The following is a 13,386-nucleotide window of genomic DNA, read 5'->3' as shown; positions in this document are numbered from 1 at the left end:
ATGCCCCTGACCTGTCGGTAGTCGCGCTGGAATTTTGGAGGCCCGGATGCTCCATGGACCAGTGACTCACACACCCCATTTTCTTCCTCCCACATCACATCAGTTACCTTTGGGTCTTCCCTGCGGGTCAGCGGCCTCCCTGGTGAGCCCCCCTGGGCGGCAGGGGATGGAACAGGTCTTCCCAAGGAGTTGTCACTCAACTGATTTCAGCAGCGTTACCCCCCACCCCGCCCCTGCCCCATGCGGAGCTGCAGGATGCACAGCTGGCTCCTCCTCCCGAAAGGAGACTCGGAACCCTCTGGGCCCAATGGGAACCTCGGGCGTTGCTCCCAGGAAGAAGGACCTGCAGGAAGGGCAGCTAGAACCCTTGTGCGCTGCCCACCCTGGGACCTCTCCCCAGCCCAGGGAAGCCCACCTTGGCTACAGGCAGGGTCTCTGTCCATGGTGGTCGGCTTTGGGTGGGTTCCAGTTCTGTGCCTAAGTTAAAACAGGGACTCCTTTGTGGGGGTATTTGTTGTTGTTGTTTTAATCCTCACCTGAGGATATTTGTCCCATTGATTTTTAGAGAGAGTGGGAGAGAGACGGGAAAACAGAGAGAAACATCCATGTGGGAGAATCACGTGGACTGGTTGCCTCCTGCATGCGCCCTGACCAGGGCCCGGGCTGGGGAGGAGTCTGCAACCAAGGTACATGCCCTTGACCCGAATCAAACCCGGGACCCTTCGGTCCACAGGCTGACGCTCCATGCACTGAGCCACACCAACTAGGGCAAACCAGGGACTCCCTGTTACATAGGATGTGTCGTGACAGCAGCCCAGAGGGTATTCCTTGGCACAAGTCCAACCCAGGACCCACCATCCACGTGGGTTACAGTCCAAAGGAACCCGTCACCACCATCAGGGGAATGCTACCTGTGCGCCTGCTTCCAGCCTCACCCCTCCCCCTGCCTGCCGGGGGCCCCTCCCCAGTAAGACAGAGGAAGCAGAGGTGAGAGGGTGGCCAGAGGCGTTGGCAGGGTGACATTTATTTGCCAGGTTCAGCAGGCACAGTTCGCCCACTGATCTTCATACACCAGAGCAGACCCACAGGCATGCAGGGAGAAGGGCAGGGCCGCCACCAGAGTGCCGAGCGGGCCGGGACCAGTGCGGCTGCCTGCCCAGGCCGTGGTGGGGTCTGACAAGTGCACCTACCAGGAGCCTCCATCAGGAAACTGGGGAGCCTCGTCCCACCTCCTCATCCCGGCAAAGGAACTCGGCACGACTCAGAGGCACCCGGGCCTCTCGGCCCCCACAGGAGGGGGCGCGGGTCAGACATCGGGGGACTCCTCTCTTTTTCGTGGCTGAAGTGGGACGCTGCCATGCAGCAGCCCCCGGGATGGAGAGGACCGTCAGCTGATCCAGAGGGTGGCCGTCTGGGCAGAGCCAGGGATATCAGCCCTTCCCGTCTGGCTCGTGGCAAGGACCCAGCAGGGCTGGTGCACTGGTGCTGGGCCTGCGCTCTGTCCTCCCGGTTCTCATCGCCACATCCTAGCTGCTCCTTCCCCGCTCCGGCTCCTGGGCTCAGGGCACACGGCAACCCACTGCAGGACCCAGGGGGCAGGGGGGGTGTCGGGAGGGGCTTCCCAGGGACAAAGATGGAAGCTTCTACCCTCCTCACTCCTTTTCACTTCTGAGGACCCAGCCAGCTACCGAGCAGTGCCCCCAGCCACACGCCCAGTCTTGTCCTAAAGCATACTGCTCTAGATTTCTGCATTCCCTGGACCGGCCTGTGTCCACTCCTAGAGTCGCCCAGTACCACAGGCACATACCTCCGTGTGTAGAAGCCTAAGACCGCTGACAGGGCCTCGCTGGAGGACCAGCTCTCAGGGCAAGGCCACCCAAGTTTAGGGCCTAGGAGGGAATGGGACTGCAGGGCCTGCCTGGGGGGCGGGGGGGTTGAGGCAGAAGGGAAGAGGCGCAGGGACCTCCTGAGTATCCCTAGAGCAGCATCCCACAGGAACAAAACTGGTGAAGCTAGCGAAAGACAAAAGCCACAGGAATCCATGCAGGGGCTGGGGCCGGTCCTGCCTCTGGCTTGCTCCCCACTCACACATACACACGGGAGACGAGACTGCTCCCCCGTGGCCCCCAGACATGCCCCACAGTGAGAGGCAGGGGCTGGGGAGGGGTGCGAGGGCATCATGCCAGTGACTCTATGTACAGTGAAAAGCCCCTCATCCACTCTCCCACCCTCCTGCCCGTCCCTGCCCCCCACTAGCCTGCCCACTCAGCTGGTCTCCTCCCTCCGGGACTCGGCAGAGCCAGCAGCCTCTTCCCCTTCGCTAGAGGGCGGAGCCTGGCCTGCTGCGCCCCCTGAGGCTGTGCTGTCCGGCTGGGCCGAAGCTGGCTCGGGCGTGGCACTGCTTTGGCTGGTGGGCACAGTGCTCTCTTCCGCGGCTGGCGTGGCTCTCCCATCCGTGGCTGGCGTGGCACTCCTGTCAGTGGCTGGGGTGACGCTCCCGTCGGTGGCTGGGGTGACGCTCCCATCGGTGGCTGGGGTGATGCTCCCATCGGTGGCTGGGGTGATGCTCCCATCGGTGGCTGGGGTGGCACTGCGGTCTGCAGGGACTGCACTATCACTCTTTGCAGCGTCACCTGCTGTGGCTGAGGTGGCACTGCCCCCAAGGGCCGGGGCAGCCCCACCTGCAGCCCCAGGCGCGGCAGTGTCTGTGGCTGGAGCCGACTGGGCGGCCGCGGCGCTGGACTGCTCTGGCGCCCGCAGCCGCTTCATGAGCGTGGTCACTCGGACAGCTTTCTGCAAGGAGGAGAGAGAGAGGCTCAGGGCGGCTTACGGAAGCTGAGTCCACTCCCTGGCGAAGGCCAAGCCCAGGCCACCCCAGGGTACCCTGGCTGCCTCTGATCACCCCAGGGCTAGGCACCCAGCCACTTGGAGTCAGTCCACGGAGGAGCCACCCAGGCCTTACCTTCCACTTGGCCCTGGCAAAGTTCTTCTCAATCTGGGCACAGACACCATCCTTGATGTTCTTATCGGAAGCGGCGTTGCCAGAAATCCTGGAAAGGGCGCGAATGCATCTGAAGTGTGGCCTTCACTCTGCCCAGCCTTGTAAGACCCAGGGGTCACCAGGCGGGCCTTCTGGCTGCCCCCAACCCCCACTCAGGGTCTCAGGGATGGGGGTGGCTAGGTGTGAGGAGGACAGAGGCCCGGCCCCTCCCATCCTCCCTGGACCCCGCTCACCACTCGTGGGAGATGGCCTCTTCCGCGGTGATGCGCTGGTCCTGCTCCACCTCCATCAGCCTGGTGACCAGGTCTTTGGCTGGGGACAAAGCCAGGGAGAGGCTAGGCATGGCGCCCGTCTCTACCTCGAGGATGGACGGGCCAGGCAGGAGCAGAGCCCAGAGGGGAGGCCGAGAGCAGGTCCCCCGCGCCAAGCCTTCCTTCTGCCCAGATGCCGGGCGCCTCCTCACCCGCCTGCGAGATGTCGTCCCAGTACGGAGAGTCAAACTCATAGTCGCCAGCCAGGATCTTGCGGAAGAGATTCTTGTCGTGGTTCTCGTAGTCGTCCTCCTCCACCTCCTCGTAGAAAGGCGGGTTCCCTGAAAGCCTGCGGGGGCCGGAGGCCCAGGTCAGCCAGGAAGGCCACGGCACAGGCCCCACCCCCTGGCTGTACGCCCCTCTGTTTGCCCGTCCACTCACAGGATGTACATGATGACTCCAATGGCCCAGCAGTCCACGGGGCGTCCATACCGCTGCCGGCCTACCACCTCCGGGGCTGCCAACACAGTTCCAGTCGGCCGGTCAGGATCAGGCCTGCCAGGCCCGGTACCGTTCACACCTCCTTCCTCCCGACCCAGAGCCACTCCCACCCGCCCCGCCCCTGCCCTGCCCCCTCTGCTTGCCCAGGTACTCGGGGGTCCCGCAGGGCTCCTTGATGAGGCCGTTCTCCAGCTTAGCCAGGTGGAAGTCGCTGATGACGATCTTGGAGTTCTTCAGCCTGTTGTAATACACCAGGTTCTCCAGCTGCTCCGGCCAGGAATAGCATGGGGGTGGCAGAGAAAGACTCGTGAGGAGCGGGCCTCAGAGGCTGGCCCGGGGTCCCAGGCCAGCTGCCAACCGACCCTTCGACCAGGCTCCTGCCTCACCTTGAGGTTCCTGTGCACGATCTTGAGCGAGTGCAGGTAGGCCACGGCCTCCAGGACCTGCCGCACCACGTTGCTGGTGTCTCGTTCCGAGTAGTAGCCCTGGTCCAGGATCCAGTCAAACACCTCCCTCCCCGTGGCCCTGAGGGACACCAGCCCCTGAGCCCGGCGTGGGCAGGGCCGGGGGTGGGGCAGGAGCACTTGGGCAGGCTACCTACACCGGGCAGCTGGCTGGGCAAGGCACAGAGACCCAGAGACCGGGACCCGAGGGTCCGAGAAGGGGCGCTCCCTGGCGGCGGAGCGTGGGAGAACCCCGGGACCCCAGGCCCACACTCACAGCTCCAGGAAGATGAAGTACTCCTTGCGGGTCACAAACACATCCACCAGCTGCAAGATGTTGGGGTGCTTCACCCTGGCAGCGAGAGGAGAACCAATCGTCAGGGCTGAGTGAGCCCCTAAGAGAGGCTCTGGGCGCCACTGTGGCCGCAGCAGACTAACTGGCCAGAGGCCGCACTGCTTGAGGCCCCTGCCCGCCAGCCCCTGGCCTGCTCCCTCCCACCCCAGGCCTCACTTACATCTTGAGGATGCCGATCTCGTTCTTGGCCGCCTTCCGCACCTTGCGGCCGTCCCGCTTCTGGAACTTCTTGCAGGTGTGCAGCTTGCCCGTGGTCTTGTCCTTGGCCCGGAAGATCTCGCAGAACTCCTCCCTGCAGCAGGGGCCACCCCACTCAGCCCCGGCCTCGGCCTCGCTGCAGGCTGCACCCCACCCCCCTCCCCCCGACCCTTGCCCGCCAGCACGGCACTCACGTTTTGATGACCTGTCCCAGATCATATCTGTCCGTCACCTCCGACGGCTGGTTATAGTTCTTCTTGTCGCCCAGAGTCACACACCCAAACGGCATTGCCAGGCTCTGAGCTGCGTGCGGGCAGGATGGGGTCTGCCTCAGCCATGTCGTTCGCTCCCCACTTCTCCCCGCAGCACCCAGGTCGCCTCTGGGAGGCCCCAGCTGGCTCAGGCCACGCCAGAGGCAGAGGCCAAGGCAGGAAGGGCTGGAGGGTGGTCAGACTCAGCTCCTAGCCTGCTTGTCTGCCCAGCCCTCCGACCACTCAGCTTGGCTACCTGAACGGCAATCGCCCCGCTCATGAAAAGTGCACCAAACGGACAAATCAGGGAGTCACTGTGTAATGTACACACTGAAAAGATGGGTCAAATGATTTCTTTAGCCCTGGCCCGTGTGGCTCAGTGGGTACAGCGTCCGCCTGCAGACTGAAGGGTCCCAGGTTCGCTTCTGGTCAAGGGCACGTACCTTGGTTGCAGGGCCCAGGCCCTGGTCGGGGTTTGTGCAGGAGGCAACCAATCGATGTGTCTCTCTCACATCGAAGTTTCTGTCTCTCCCTCGCCCTTCCACTCTCTCTAAAAATCAATGGAAAAATACCCTCGGCTGAGGATTAACAACAACAACAAAAAGTGGTTTCTTTACATTTCAGCTATTTTACAGATGACAAGGGCTGGCACTACCCACTCATCAGATAGTCATCTCTGAAAGTCTGAAGATGCCAAGTGTTGGCAAAGACGAGGAGAACATGGGCATTGCTGGTGGAGGGCAAGTCTCCCCTTTGGGAACCAGTTGCTAAAACGATAGAAGTCAGATATATCCTACGAACCCGCAAGTGCACCGCTGAAACACACGCACTTGTGCATCAGGGATGCTCATATACGGAGGCTCACAGTTGCAATATTCATAACTGCCCCAAACGAGAGACAACCGAATATCCATCAACACTGTTATGTTGTGTCTTTATTGTGACATAATCACACAATGTAATGTTACACAACAATGGAAATGACAGAGGTACAGCTATACCCAACCACAAGGTGAAACTCACAAACACATTGTTGAGTGAAAAAGACACAAGTGAATATAAATACATGACACACATGTAGATAGTGTGTGTGACTATATAATCTATAATCAACGTTATCAATTACAGAATCAATATGACATTCAAAACGCAGAACTAACTTGTGCTGTTGAAGGATGTAAACACACCGGCAGAACTACAGTGAAAAGCTAGGAAATGAACCCCGTGAGTCCTTCCAAGAGGAAGAAGGGGTTGTGATTGCGTCAGGACACCTGTGGGTATTCTGTTGGGCCTATTTCTGAACCTAAGTGGTGGTTTCACAGCTTTATAATGATTTGTAAAAATGTACATACACGTTTGACACATTCCTAAATTTCTGTTATATTTCAAATTAAAACTGTTAATAAAAATTATGGCCAGCCCTAACCGGTTTGGCTCAGTGGATAGAGCATCAGCCTGCGGACTGAAGTGTCCCAGGTTCGATTCCGGTCCAGGGCACATGCCCGGGTTGCAGGCTCGATCCCCAGTGAGGGTTGTGCAGGAGGCAGCCAGTCAATGATTCTCTCTCATCATTGATGTTTCCATCTCTCTCTCCCTCTTCCTTCCTCTCTAAAATCAAATAAAAATATATTTTAAAATAAAAATTTTAAAATATGATGATCAGCTGGCCCTGGCCGAGTTGCTCAGTTGGTCAGAGCATCATCCTGATACGCCAAGGTTGCCTGTTCGATCCCCCAGCCAGGACACATACAAGAATCAGCCAATGAATGCATAAATAAGGAACAAGAAATCCACGTTCCTCTCCTTTCTTCTCTCTCTAAAATCAATCTTTTAGAAAAATATGGCCATCCAAAGTAATGAATACCTGGTGGCTAGTAAAAAGAATAAAGTATTAATCCCCAGTGGAGGCATGGAGGAGGCAGCCAACCCATGACTCTCTCTCATCATTGATGCTTCTCTCTCTCTCCCTCGCCCTTCCTCTCTGAAATCAATACAAATATATTTAAAAATAAATAAAAAGAACAAAGAAGATTGAAATGTACTGCTGTGGACAGTCTGAGACGTGTCGTGAAGTGAGAAAGCAAGGAACAGAGTGGTGGGTAAAGGGTGCTGCTATTTGGGTAAATTTTTTAAAGGTTTTTTTAAAATATCGCTTCTGTTATTTTTTTAAAAAATATGTTTTTATTGATTTTTGTAGAGAAAGAGGAAGGGAGGAGAGACACGTCGGTGTGAGAGAAACATTGATCGGTCGCCTCCCACACACACCCGGCCGGGGATCAAATCCGAGACGTGGGTAGTGCCCTGACTGGGAACTGAAACTGGCGACCTTTCATGGGATCACACGCAACCAACTGAGCCACACCGGCCAGGGCTACATTTTTAAAAGTTTATACGCCAGTTTATGATCTGTTCCGGAAGGACAACTGGGAAAGTGAGAGTTCTCTTTGGGGCAAAGAACTGGTGTCAGAGGGGCAGGCTTATACTTTTCGTTTAGGAACTTTCTGTTAGGGTTTTTACTCTTGTGGAGAGCGGCCACGGTGTTTGGGCAGGTTCAAGCCTCGGACTGATGAGAGGACACAGTCCTCTCAGGGCCACGTGCAAGTCCCAGCTTGGAGGGCAGAGCCCTCCCAGCACAATTATAGCCACCAGCTGTGGTTGTGAGCTTGAACCTGTGGTCTGGACACGTGGCCCCACGTGCCTGAGTGATGTGGGCTTGATAGAGTTCAGGTGCATGTAGTTGAGTAGGATCGAAACCCAGGAGAACATTGTAAACATCTTGACCACACCCTTGCTTTGCCTCGTGGAATCTGCTATAAAATAAGGACTCGGCTTGCAGGCACTGGCGCTGTCTGTCCGTCAGAGAGGACAGCGTCCCACCCAGACCCAGCTTTCGTTCTCTTGCCTGTCTTTTCTCCATCCTTCACCGCCCCCACTCGGGCTCACCAAACATGGCTGAGCTGGCGCGGCACATGTGGCGCCCAATGTGGGGCAGAGTGTGCCATGGCCGTGCCGGCCCACCACGTACTCTGATTGCTTTTATTGCTGTAATCACTGCTGCATTCGGGTACAGTGCTTGGGGGGGTCCCCGGAAGGAGAACCCCCATCCAGGTAGAGGAGCAAGGAGAGGCTTTGAGGGGGAAGCAGCTCAGGGCTGGGCCTGAGAGGGGAGGGTTTGCCAGGAGCCACGCAGGGGGAAAGGTCCGGAAAAGCGAGACGAGCCTGCCCGGGGCTCCCTGCCAAGGCTCGCTGCAGGTCCAGGGAGAGGCCCCTGGCCAGGGTTGGGATTCCAGGCACAAGGGTGACCTCACGCAGCTGACCGCAGTGGGCTCAAGGCATTCCAGCACCTGGGCCTGGCACCTGAGGTGCTGGGGGAACTGGCTCCATCACCCAAAGGAATGGCTATACCCAGAGTCGGCCTCCAAAACCCCCGGCCCCGGACACGGGCTGCACCGAGCTCTGCACCGAGGCTGCGTCCAACCTGCTCAGCTCTGCCGGCGGCACCCTGTCCCTCCACTTGCTGCCCGCAGGGCCGGGCCTGGGCCTTGCCCCCCCAGATGCTCCCCTGCTGGAGTCACTCACAGCCACGGGGCAGTGCAGAGGGAGGAAGCCACCTCCAGAGGAAGAAGCGTGGTCAGAGGGGCTCAAGGCCAGGACCCGCACAGCGCACGCCAGCCCTGGCTGCTTGCTTCCTTCCAGGCAGGGGCCACCCGCTTCCCAGGGGCCCTAGTCCGGGCAGGTATCCCTCAAATCTGCCCTCAGCATCAGGGAACGAATGCCAGCAGCCCCTCGTCTGGGCTGCTTGGGCTCAGGGATGGCCGTCGCTTTCACCAGCCTGAGTCAGGCCGGGCTTGAGCCATCTTGGGGGCGCTGCAGAGGGGAGCGCGGGCTTTGAAGAGCATCCCTGACTGTGTCCTTGCCGCCACCGGCAGCGTGTGGCTAAAATCCCACCCCCACAGCTGGCGGCAGAGGCCCAGCCCCCCACCCTGCCGGCGCCCATCTCTGTGCCCTAACAAGGGGCGGGGGGCGGGGGGGTCCCCCGGGTGTGCAGTGACCGCCTTTGGGCTGGAGTCGAGGCGCGTGCCTGGTGCCACAGGGAGGCACTCGGCTCTGTGGCTCTGCCTACACCGCTCCCTCCAGCAGGAGTGCCCTCCCCCCAGGCTCCCATCGGTCTCCTATTGTCACGCCAGAGTTATTTATAACATGCAACCAGCAACTACCAAAACATCCACCAACAGGTGACCGACCGGCCAGCCCGGCAGCGTCCCCTCCGGGCAGGGAATGTGGGCGCTGCCCGCCTGGCCTCCGTGCCCAGCAGCCTCCACGGCCCCAGGTGCCGGCCCCCAGGCTGCCTCCGTCCTTTCATCCTGATCTCTGACCAGGTGGCTTGTGCACAGACTGTCTAGAAGCATCCCGATGCTCAGAGTCAAAATGGCCCTTCCCTGAAATGCCGTCCACAGCCTCCCCCTCCGCACACCCCACCCCACCCCACCGCTCCTGCTCTGACGCACGGGCGTGGGAGGCTTCGCATGTGCCTGTCCCTGATCTCGGCCCAGCTTTTGGCCGTGCACATGCACTTGTGCCCACGGGGACCCAGGACTGTGCTCACAGTCTCGTCCTAAAGCCTCGTGGGCAGGGCAGGGGCCGATCTGCCCGCCCGCCCTCAGGGCTGCCTGGTCTCAGCCAGGTGCTGCTTCTCACCAGCCTGACTGTGCTCACCCGCTTCCGCCCCCAACCTGGGCCCAGGGCGGGGAGAGAAGAAAGGGGGCCCCCCGTGGATGAGTGCCTTGGTCCCCTCCACCCCCACGGCTCTGCCATCTGCCACCCACTGCTGCCACCTGGGAGGCTGCTGGCGCTCCAAGCCCCTAGCACTTGCCTGTGACAACGGGGGAGAGGGCTGGCCCCAGAGCTGGAACAGCAAGGAGCAGCTTCCAGAACCGGAAGCTGCAAAAAGGGGTTTGCATTTCTCACCCCGTGGCCCAGACTCAACACCCAGCGGCGGGAGCTCTCCCGCCAGCGACCCAGAGCCTGGGCTCTGCCCCAGGTCCACCCTGAGCCTCAGAGCAGCGGTTCCCTAGAGACGTGGCCCTCCCCTCTCTCTGCAGAGAAAGGAATGGTGTGCTCAGGGCTGCCCCCGGCACTGCTGCCACCTTCCTCCAGCTGCTCCCAGAGCCCAAGGCCACGCTCTGCTCAGCCTGACGCCCCCCCCCCCCCAAGGAATGGAGCCTGAGGCCCCGGTGGAAGCCTCTGACTGCAGGTGCCCTGCTAAGTAAGGTCCCCCTGGGGCCTTCTGCAGGCGAGTCTGGCCCACGGGAAGCGTCAGTGGGACCAAGGCCTCAAAGTCCCACAAGGGAGTCCTGCCCCCTCCTTTTCGCTAAGGTCAGGCCCCACCTTTCTCAGCCACAAATGGGAGTTTCCTGACACGGCTCCCCTCTCATGCGGGGTTCCACGCTTCCAGCGACCCCGGCGGGCTGGGGGCGGCCCTCGGCTGCCTTCTGACAACTGCAGGCAACACCTCCCGATTTAGTGGCATCTGTGAACCCAGCTGCAGGCACCCCTCCCTCCCCGGCGCTCCTCTGCCAGGACGGCTCGGTTTCCTGATGCCATGGACTTGTCCGGACCCAAGCCCTGCTGTCCCCCCCGCCCCCCCGCAAGGCCTCCCCGGCAGGACCAGGGGATGTAGAGACCTGGCATCAGGAGGCAGAGCGAGGCTTCCAGGCCACCGTCCAGCTGCTGTGGGGGGTGGACCTGGGATGCCCTGGCTGGGCCTCAGCCCTGGCTAACCCACTGTCCATGGTTCCTGCCCAGTGTCACCTCTAGAAAGTTCAGTCCTCAACATGCAGCAGAGCCAAAGGGTCCCAGTCTTTGAACCCCTGAAAGAAAACCCACTGGGGGCCCTGCTTTCCTGCGGGTGGAGGAGGGGGAATGCAGGGAAGTCTCAGCGAGCAAGGGGTTGCTATGGTGATGGAAGTTTTAAAACAAGGGGAGGGGGAGGGGAGAGGTGGTGGCCAAACCCCTTCATGAATTCCCTGGGGCTTTGGCCGGTTCCCTCCCCAGGGGTTCCGTGACCCTGGTCCCTAGCGGATGGGGAGGTGGGGGGACTAAGAGGGAGCGAGTGGGGCAGGGACACAGAGACAAAGGCACAGCCTGGGAAGGAAGGGAGTGAAGGGAGGCAGCCACAAGGATACGGAGGGGCAGTGGGCAGGGGGTTCTGAGGGCCTGCGGGTGCCCAGAGAGCCCTGAGGAACCGCCAGGTGCCTGGACCTTTGAGACTGAACCCTCCTGGGTCCCGGGGCATTCACCCCATTAGAGGGGGAGGCCCAGCCTCACCCTGGGAAGAGGCCTGCTGCTGCAGTGCACCCCCCCCCCCCCCCGCTCAAAGCCCCTCCCTGGCATCACCCCGGCTTAGGAAGGCGGGTCCCACGTGTGGAAGGCGCAGGTGTGGGGGATGGAAACAAACCTTGGAGACCTGGCTGCTCCCTTCACAGCCCCTCCTCTCAGCTGCCCAGCGCTGCCCCTCCCCCTTCTGCTATCCTCTCCAGGCGTGGCCCCGGGGCCCCGCAGCAGCTCAGCCTGCTTCCCTGCCACCGCGGCCCCCTCCCACCAGGACGTCCTGTCAGGACAGCCCCCTACGCAACCTAGAAACAGGATAACAACTGCAGTCCCCCCTTGCCTCAGTTTCCCCGGATGGAGACGACTCTGGTCTCCTCCAGGGCAGGGACTGATGGGCTGCTAGTGAGTGGCGGCCAGGGCGCGAGCTGGAGAGGAGGGCGTCCGCACCAAACGGGGCAGAGGAGAGGAGAGCCTGGCACTGAGGGCAGTGGAGGTGCCAGGACCCTACGTGAGGAAACCGAGGCCGGGCAGGTGGCTAAAGCTGACAGGAATCAACTGGGGGGGCACCCGGTCCCCTGGGGGCCCTTGGGGGGGCTCAAAGCCTGGGCCTGGGAGGAGGGTGGCCAGAAGGGGCTGAGCCTTTGGTGAGGGACGAGGGCCTGCTCCCTCAGAGAGAATCTGGGGGAGCAGGCTCTGCCCAGGAGGTGCGGACAAAGCGTTTGCAGAGCTGTGGGGGCTGGGGGCCCCCCGGGGCTTCGCCACAAGCACAGGCTGGGAAGGCAGAACCTCCCCGCTCACGGTCCACGGGCCCCCTGAGCCGGGGCCCTGCTCCCACCCGGTGCCCCCCGACCTCCCTCCCCGGGGCTGCTGACTCGCCCCCGCTGGCACAGCGGCGCACATGCGGGAGGCACACGTGTGCGCGCCGAGCCCGCACCTCCCAGCGGAAGCGCGTGGTCCCCCACCCACCGCCCAGCGCTGAGCCCTGGAAGCTGGGTCTGGGCTCAGGGGCTGGTGGTCCCCAGCGGTTGGGGGGCCCCCTCCCCGCTCCCGGCAGCCCGCCCAGCCCCCTCCAGGTTGTCGTCCATGAAAAATAAATAATAAATAAATGCCCCCCAACTCGCCCTTGTCATGGGAATTAGTGGCTGCTTTGCGCGGGAGGGAGGGAGCCCAGGGCAGCGGGGAGGCCAGCGGCTCCGGGAGTCCGGAGGGACCGTCAGCCTGGCCCCTGCCCCCATGGGACACCCCCAGTGCCTGCGGGGCAATGTTCGCACAATTAGGAGCCTAGCGAGACGGGGGGTACACAAAGCGGGGGCAAGTAGAGGCGATTCGCGGGCACTGGGGGCTCCGGGGCTCCCCCGGGACCCCGAGCGGTCAGAGGTGACGGGGAACTTCAGCCCAACCCCGCCCCCGCCCCCGATCTGCAGAGCCCGCGCGCTCTGCCCGCGCCGGGGCCACAGCCTCGCGGTCCCCGCGCACTCGGCGCCCCGCACCTCGAGCCGGAGACCCGTCCTCCGGGACCACACCGCGCGCTCGGGGCACCCGCCCGCCCGCCCCGCACCTGCAGCGCCGGGAGATCACGGGGAGGCGGCGGCCGCGGCTTCAGCGGGGCGCCGAGGGCTCCGGGGGCGGCGGGCAGGATCCGCTCCGGACACGCGGGGCAGACGCGGCGCCAGCTGCAGCCGCTCCGGCTCGCGAACCGTCAGCATCTCCCGCCGCTCGGCGGCACCGAATTCGCATCCCGGGCCGGGGGCGGGCTGGGGGCGGGGCCTCTCTCCGCCGGCTCCGCCCCGACCCCGGAGGAGCCTGAGGCTGAAACCCCCCTCCACCGGGGCCGGGGCGAGCAGGCCGGCCGAGCTCAGAGGCTCCGGTAGGGCCTCCGCCTGGCTGGGCGACGGGGTCAGCGGGGCCTTGCTCTGCCCCCGCAGGGAGGAGCGGGAAGCCCGGGTCCTGGATGTGCGCGGGGCCCAAACGGTGAAACCCGCGTGGAAGCACCGAGTGCGCAGCGCCAGGGCGAGCGCAGCACAGACCAGCCTCCCCGCCGGGCGCAGGTGGCCAC

The 13,386-nt window shown here is 62.2% G+C and overlaps 1 protein-coding gene across 1 annotated transcript; it reads right to left on the bottom strand.

Moving 5' to 3' along the window:
- Positions 1-1,004: 1,004 nt before the first annotated feature.
- CAMKV (CaM kinase like vesicle associated) lies at positions 1,005-13,066 on the bottom strand. Its single transcript, XM_059664711.1, has 11 exons — positions 12,889-13,066; positions 4,944-5,052; positions 4,712-4,843; positions 4,474-4,548; positions 4,140-4,278; positions 3,897-4,017; positions 3,694-3,769; positions 3,465-3,601; positions 3,235-3,313; positions 2,963-3,050; positions 1,005-2,793 (listed from the first exon to the last, which is right to left on the bottom strand). Exons 2-11 carry the CDS (start codon positions 5,036-5,038, stop codon positions 2,266-2,268), a joined length of 1,470 nt encoding a protein of 489 aa, XP_059520694.1. The 5' UTR covers positions 5,039-5,052; positions 12,889-13,066; the 3' UTR covers positions 1,005-2,265.
- Positions 13,067-13,386: the final 320 nt, after the last annotated feature.

The sequence above is a fragment of the Myotis daubentonii genome, chromosome 14 (genome assembly GCF_963259705.1).
Source record: "Myotis daubentonii chromosome 14, mMyoDau2.1, whole genome shotgun sequence".
Classification (NCBI taxonomy): Eukaryota; Metazoa; Chordata; class Mammalia; order Chiroptera; family Vespertilionidae; genus Myotis; species Myotis daubentonii.
This window is presented reverse-complemented; position numbering and strand designations above follow the sequence as displayed.

Excerpts from the sequence above, each read along its gene's own strand:
- CAMKV (XM_059664711.1), bottom strand. The coding sequence starts at position 5,038 with ATGCCGTTTGGGTGTGTGACTCTGGGCGACAAGAAGAACTATAACCAG. Across the intron at positions 3,314-3,464 it reads GGACGACATCTCGCAGGCGG|CCAAAGACCTGGTCACCAGG; the intron begins GTGAGGAGGCGC and ends CTTTGTCCCCAG. Across the intron at positions 3,051-3,234 it reads GAGGCCATCTCCCACGAGTG|GATTTCTGGCAACGCCGCTT; the intron begins GTGAGCGGGGTC and ends CGCCCTTTCCAG.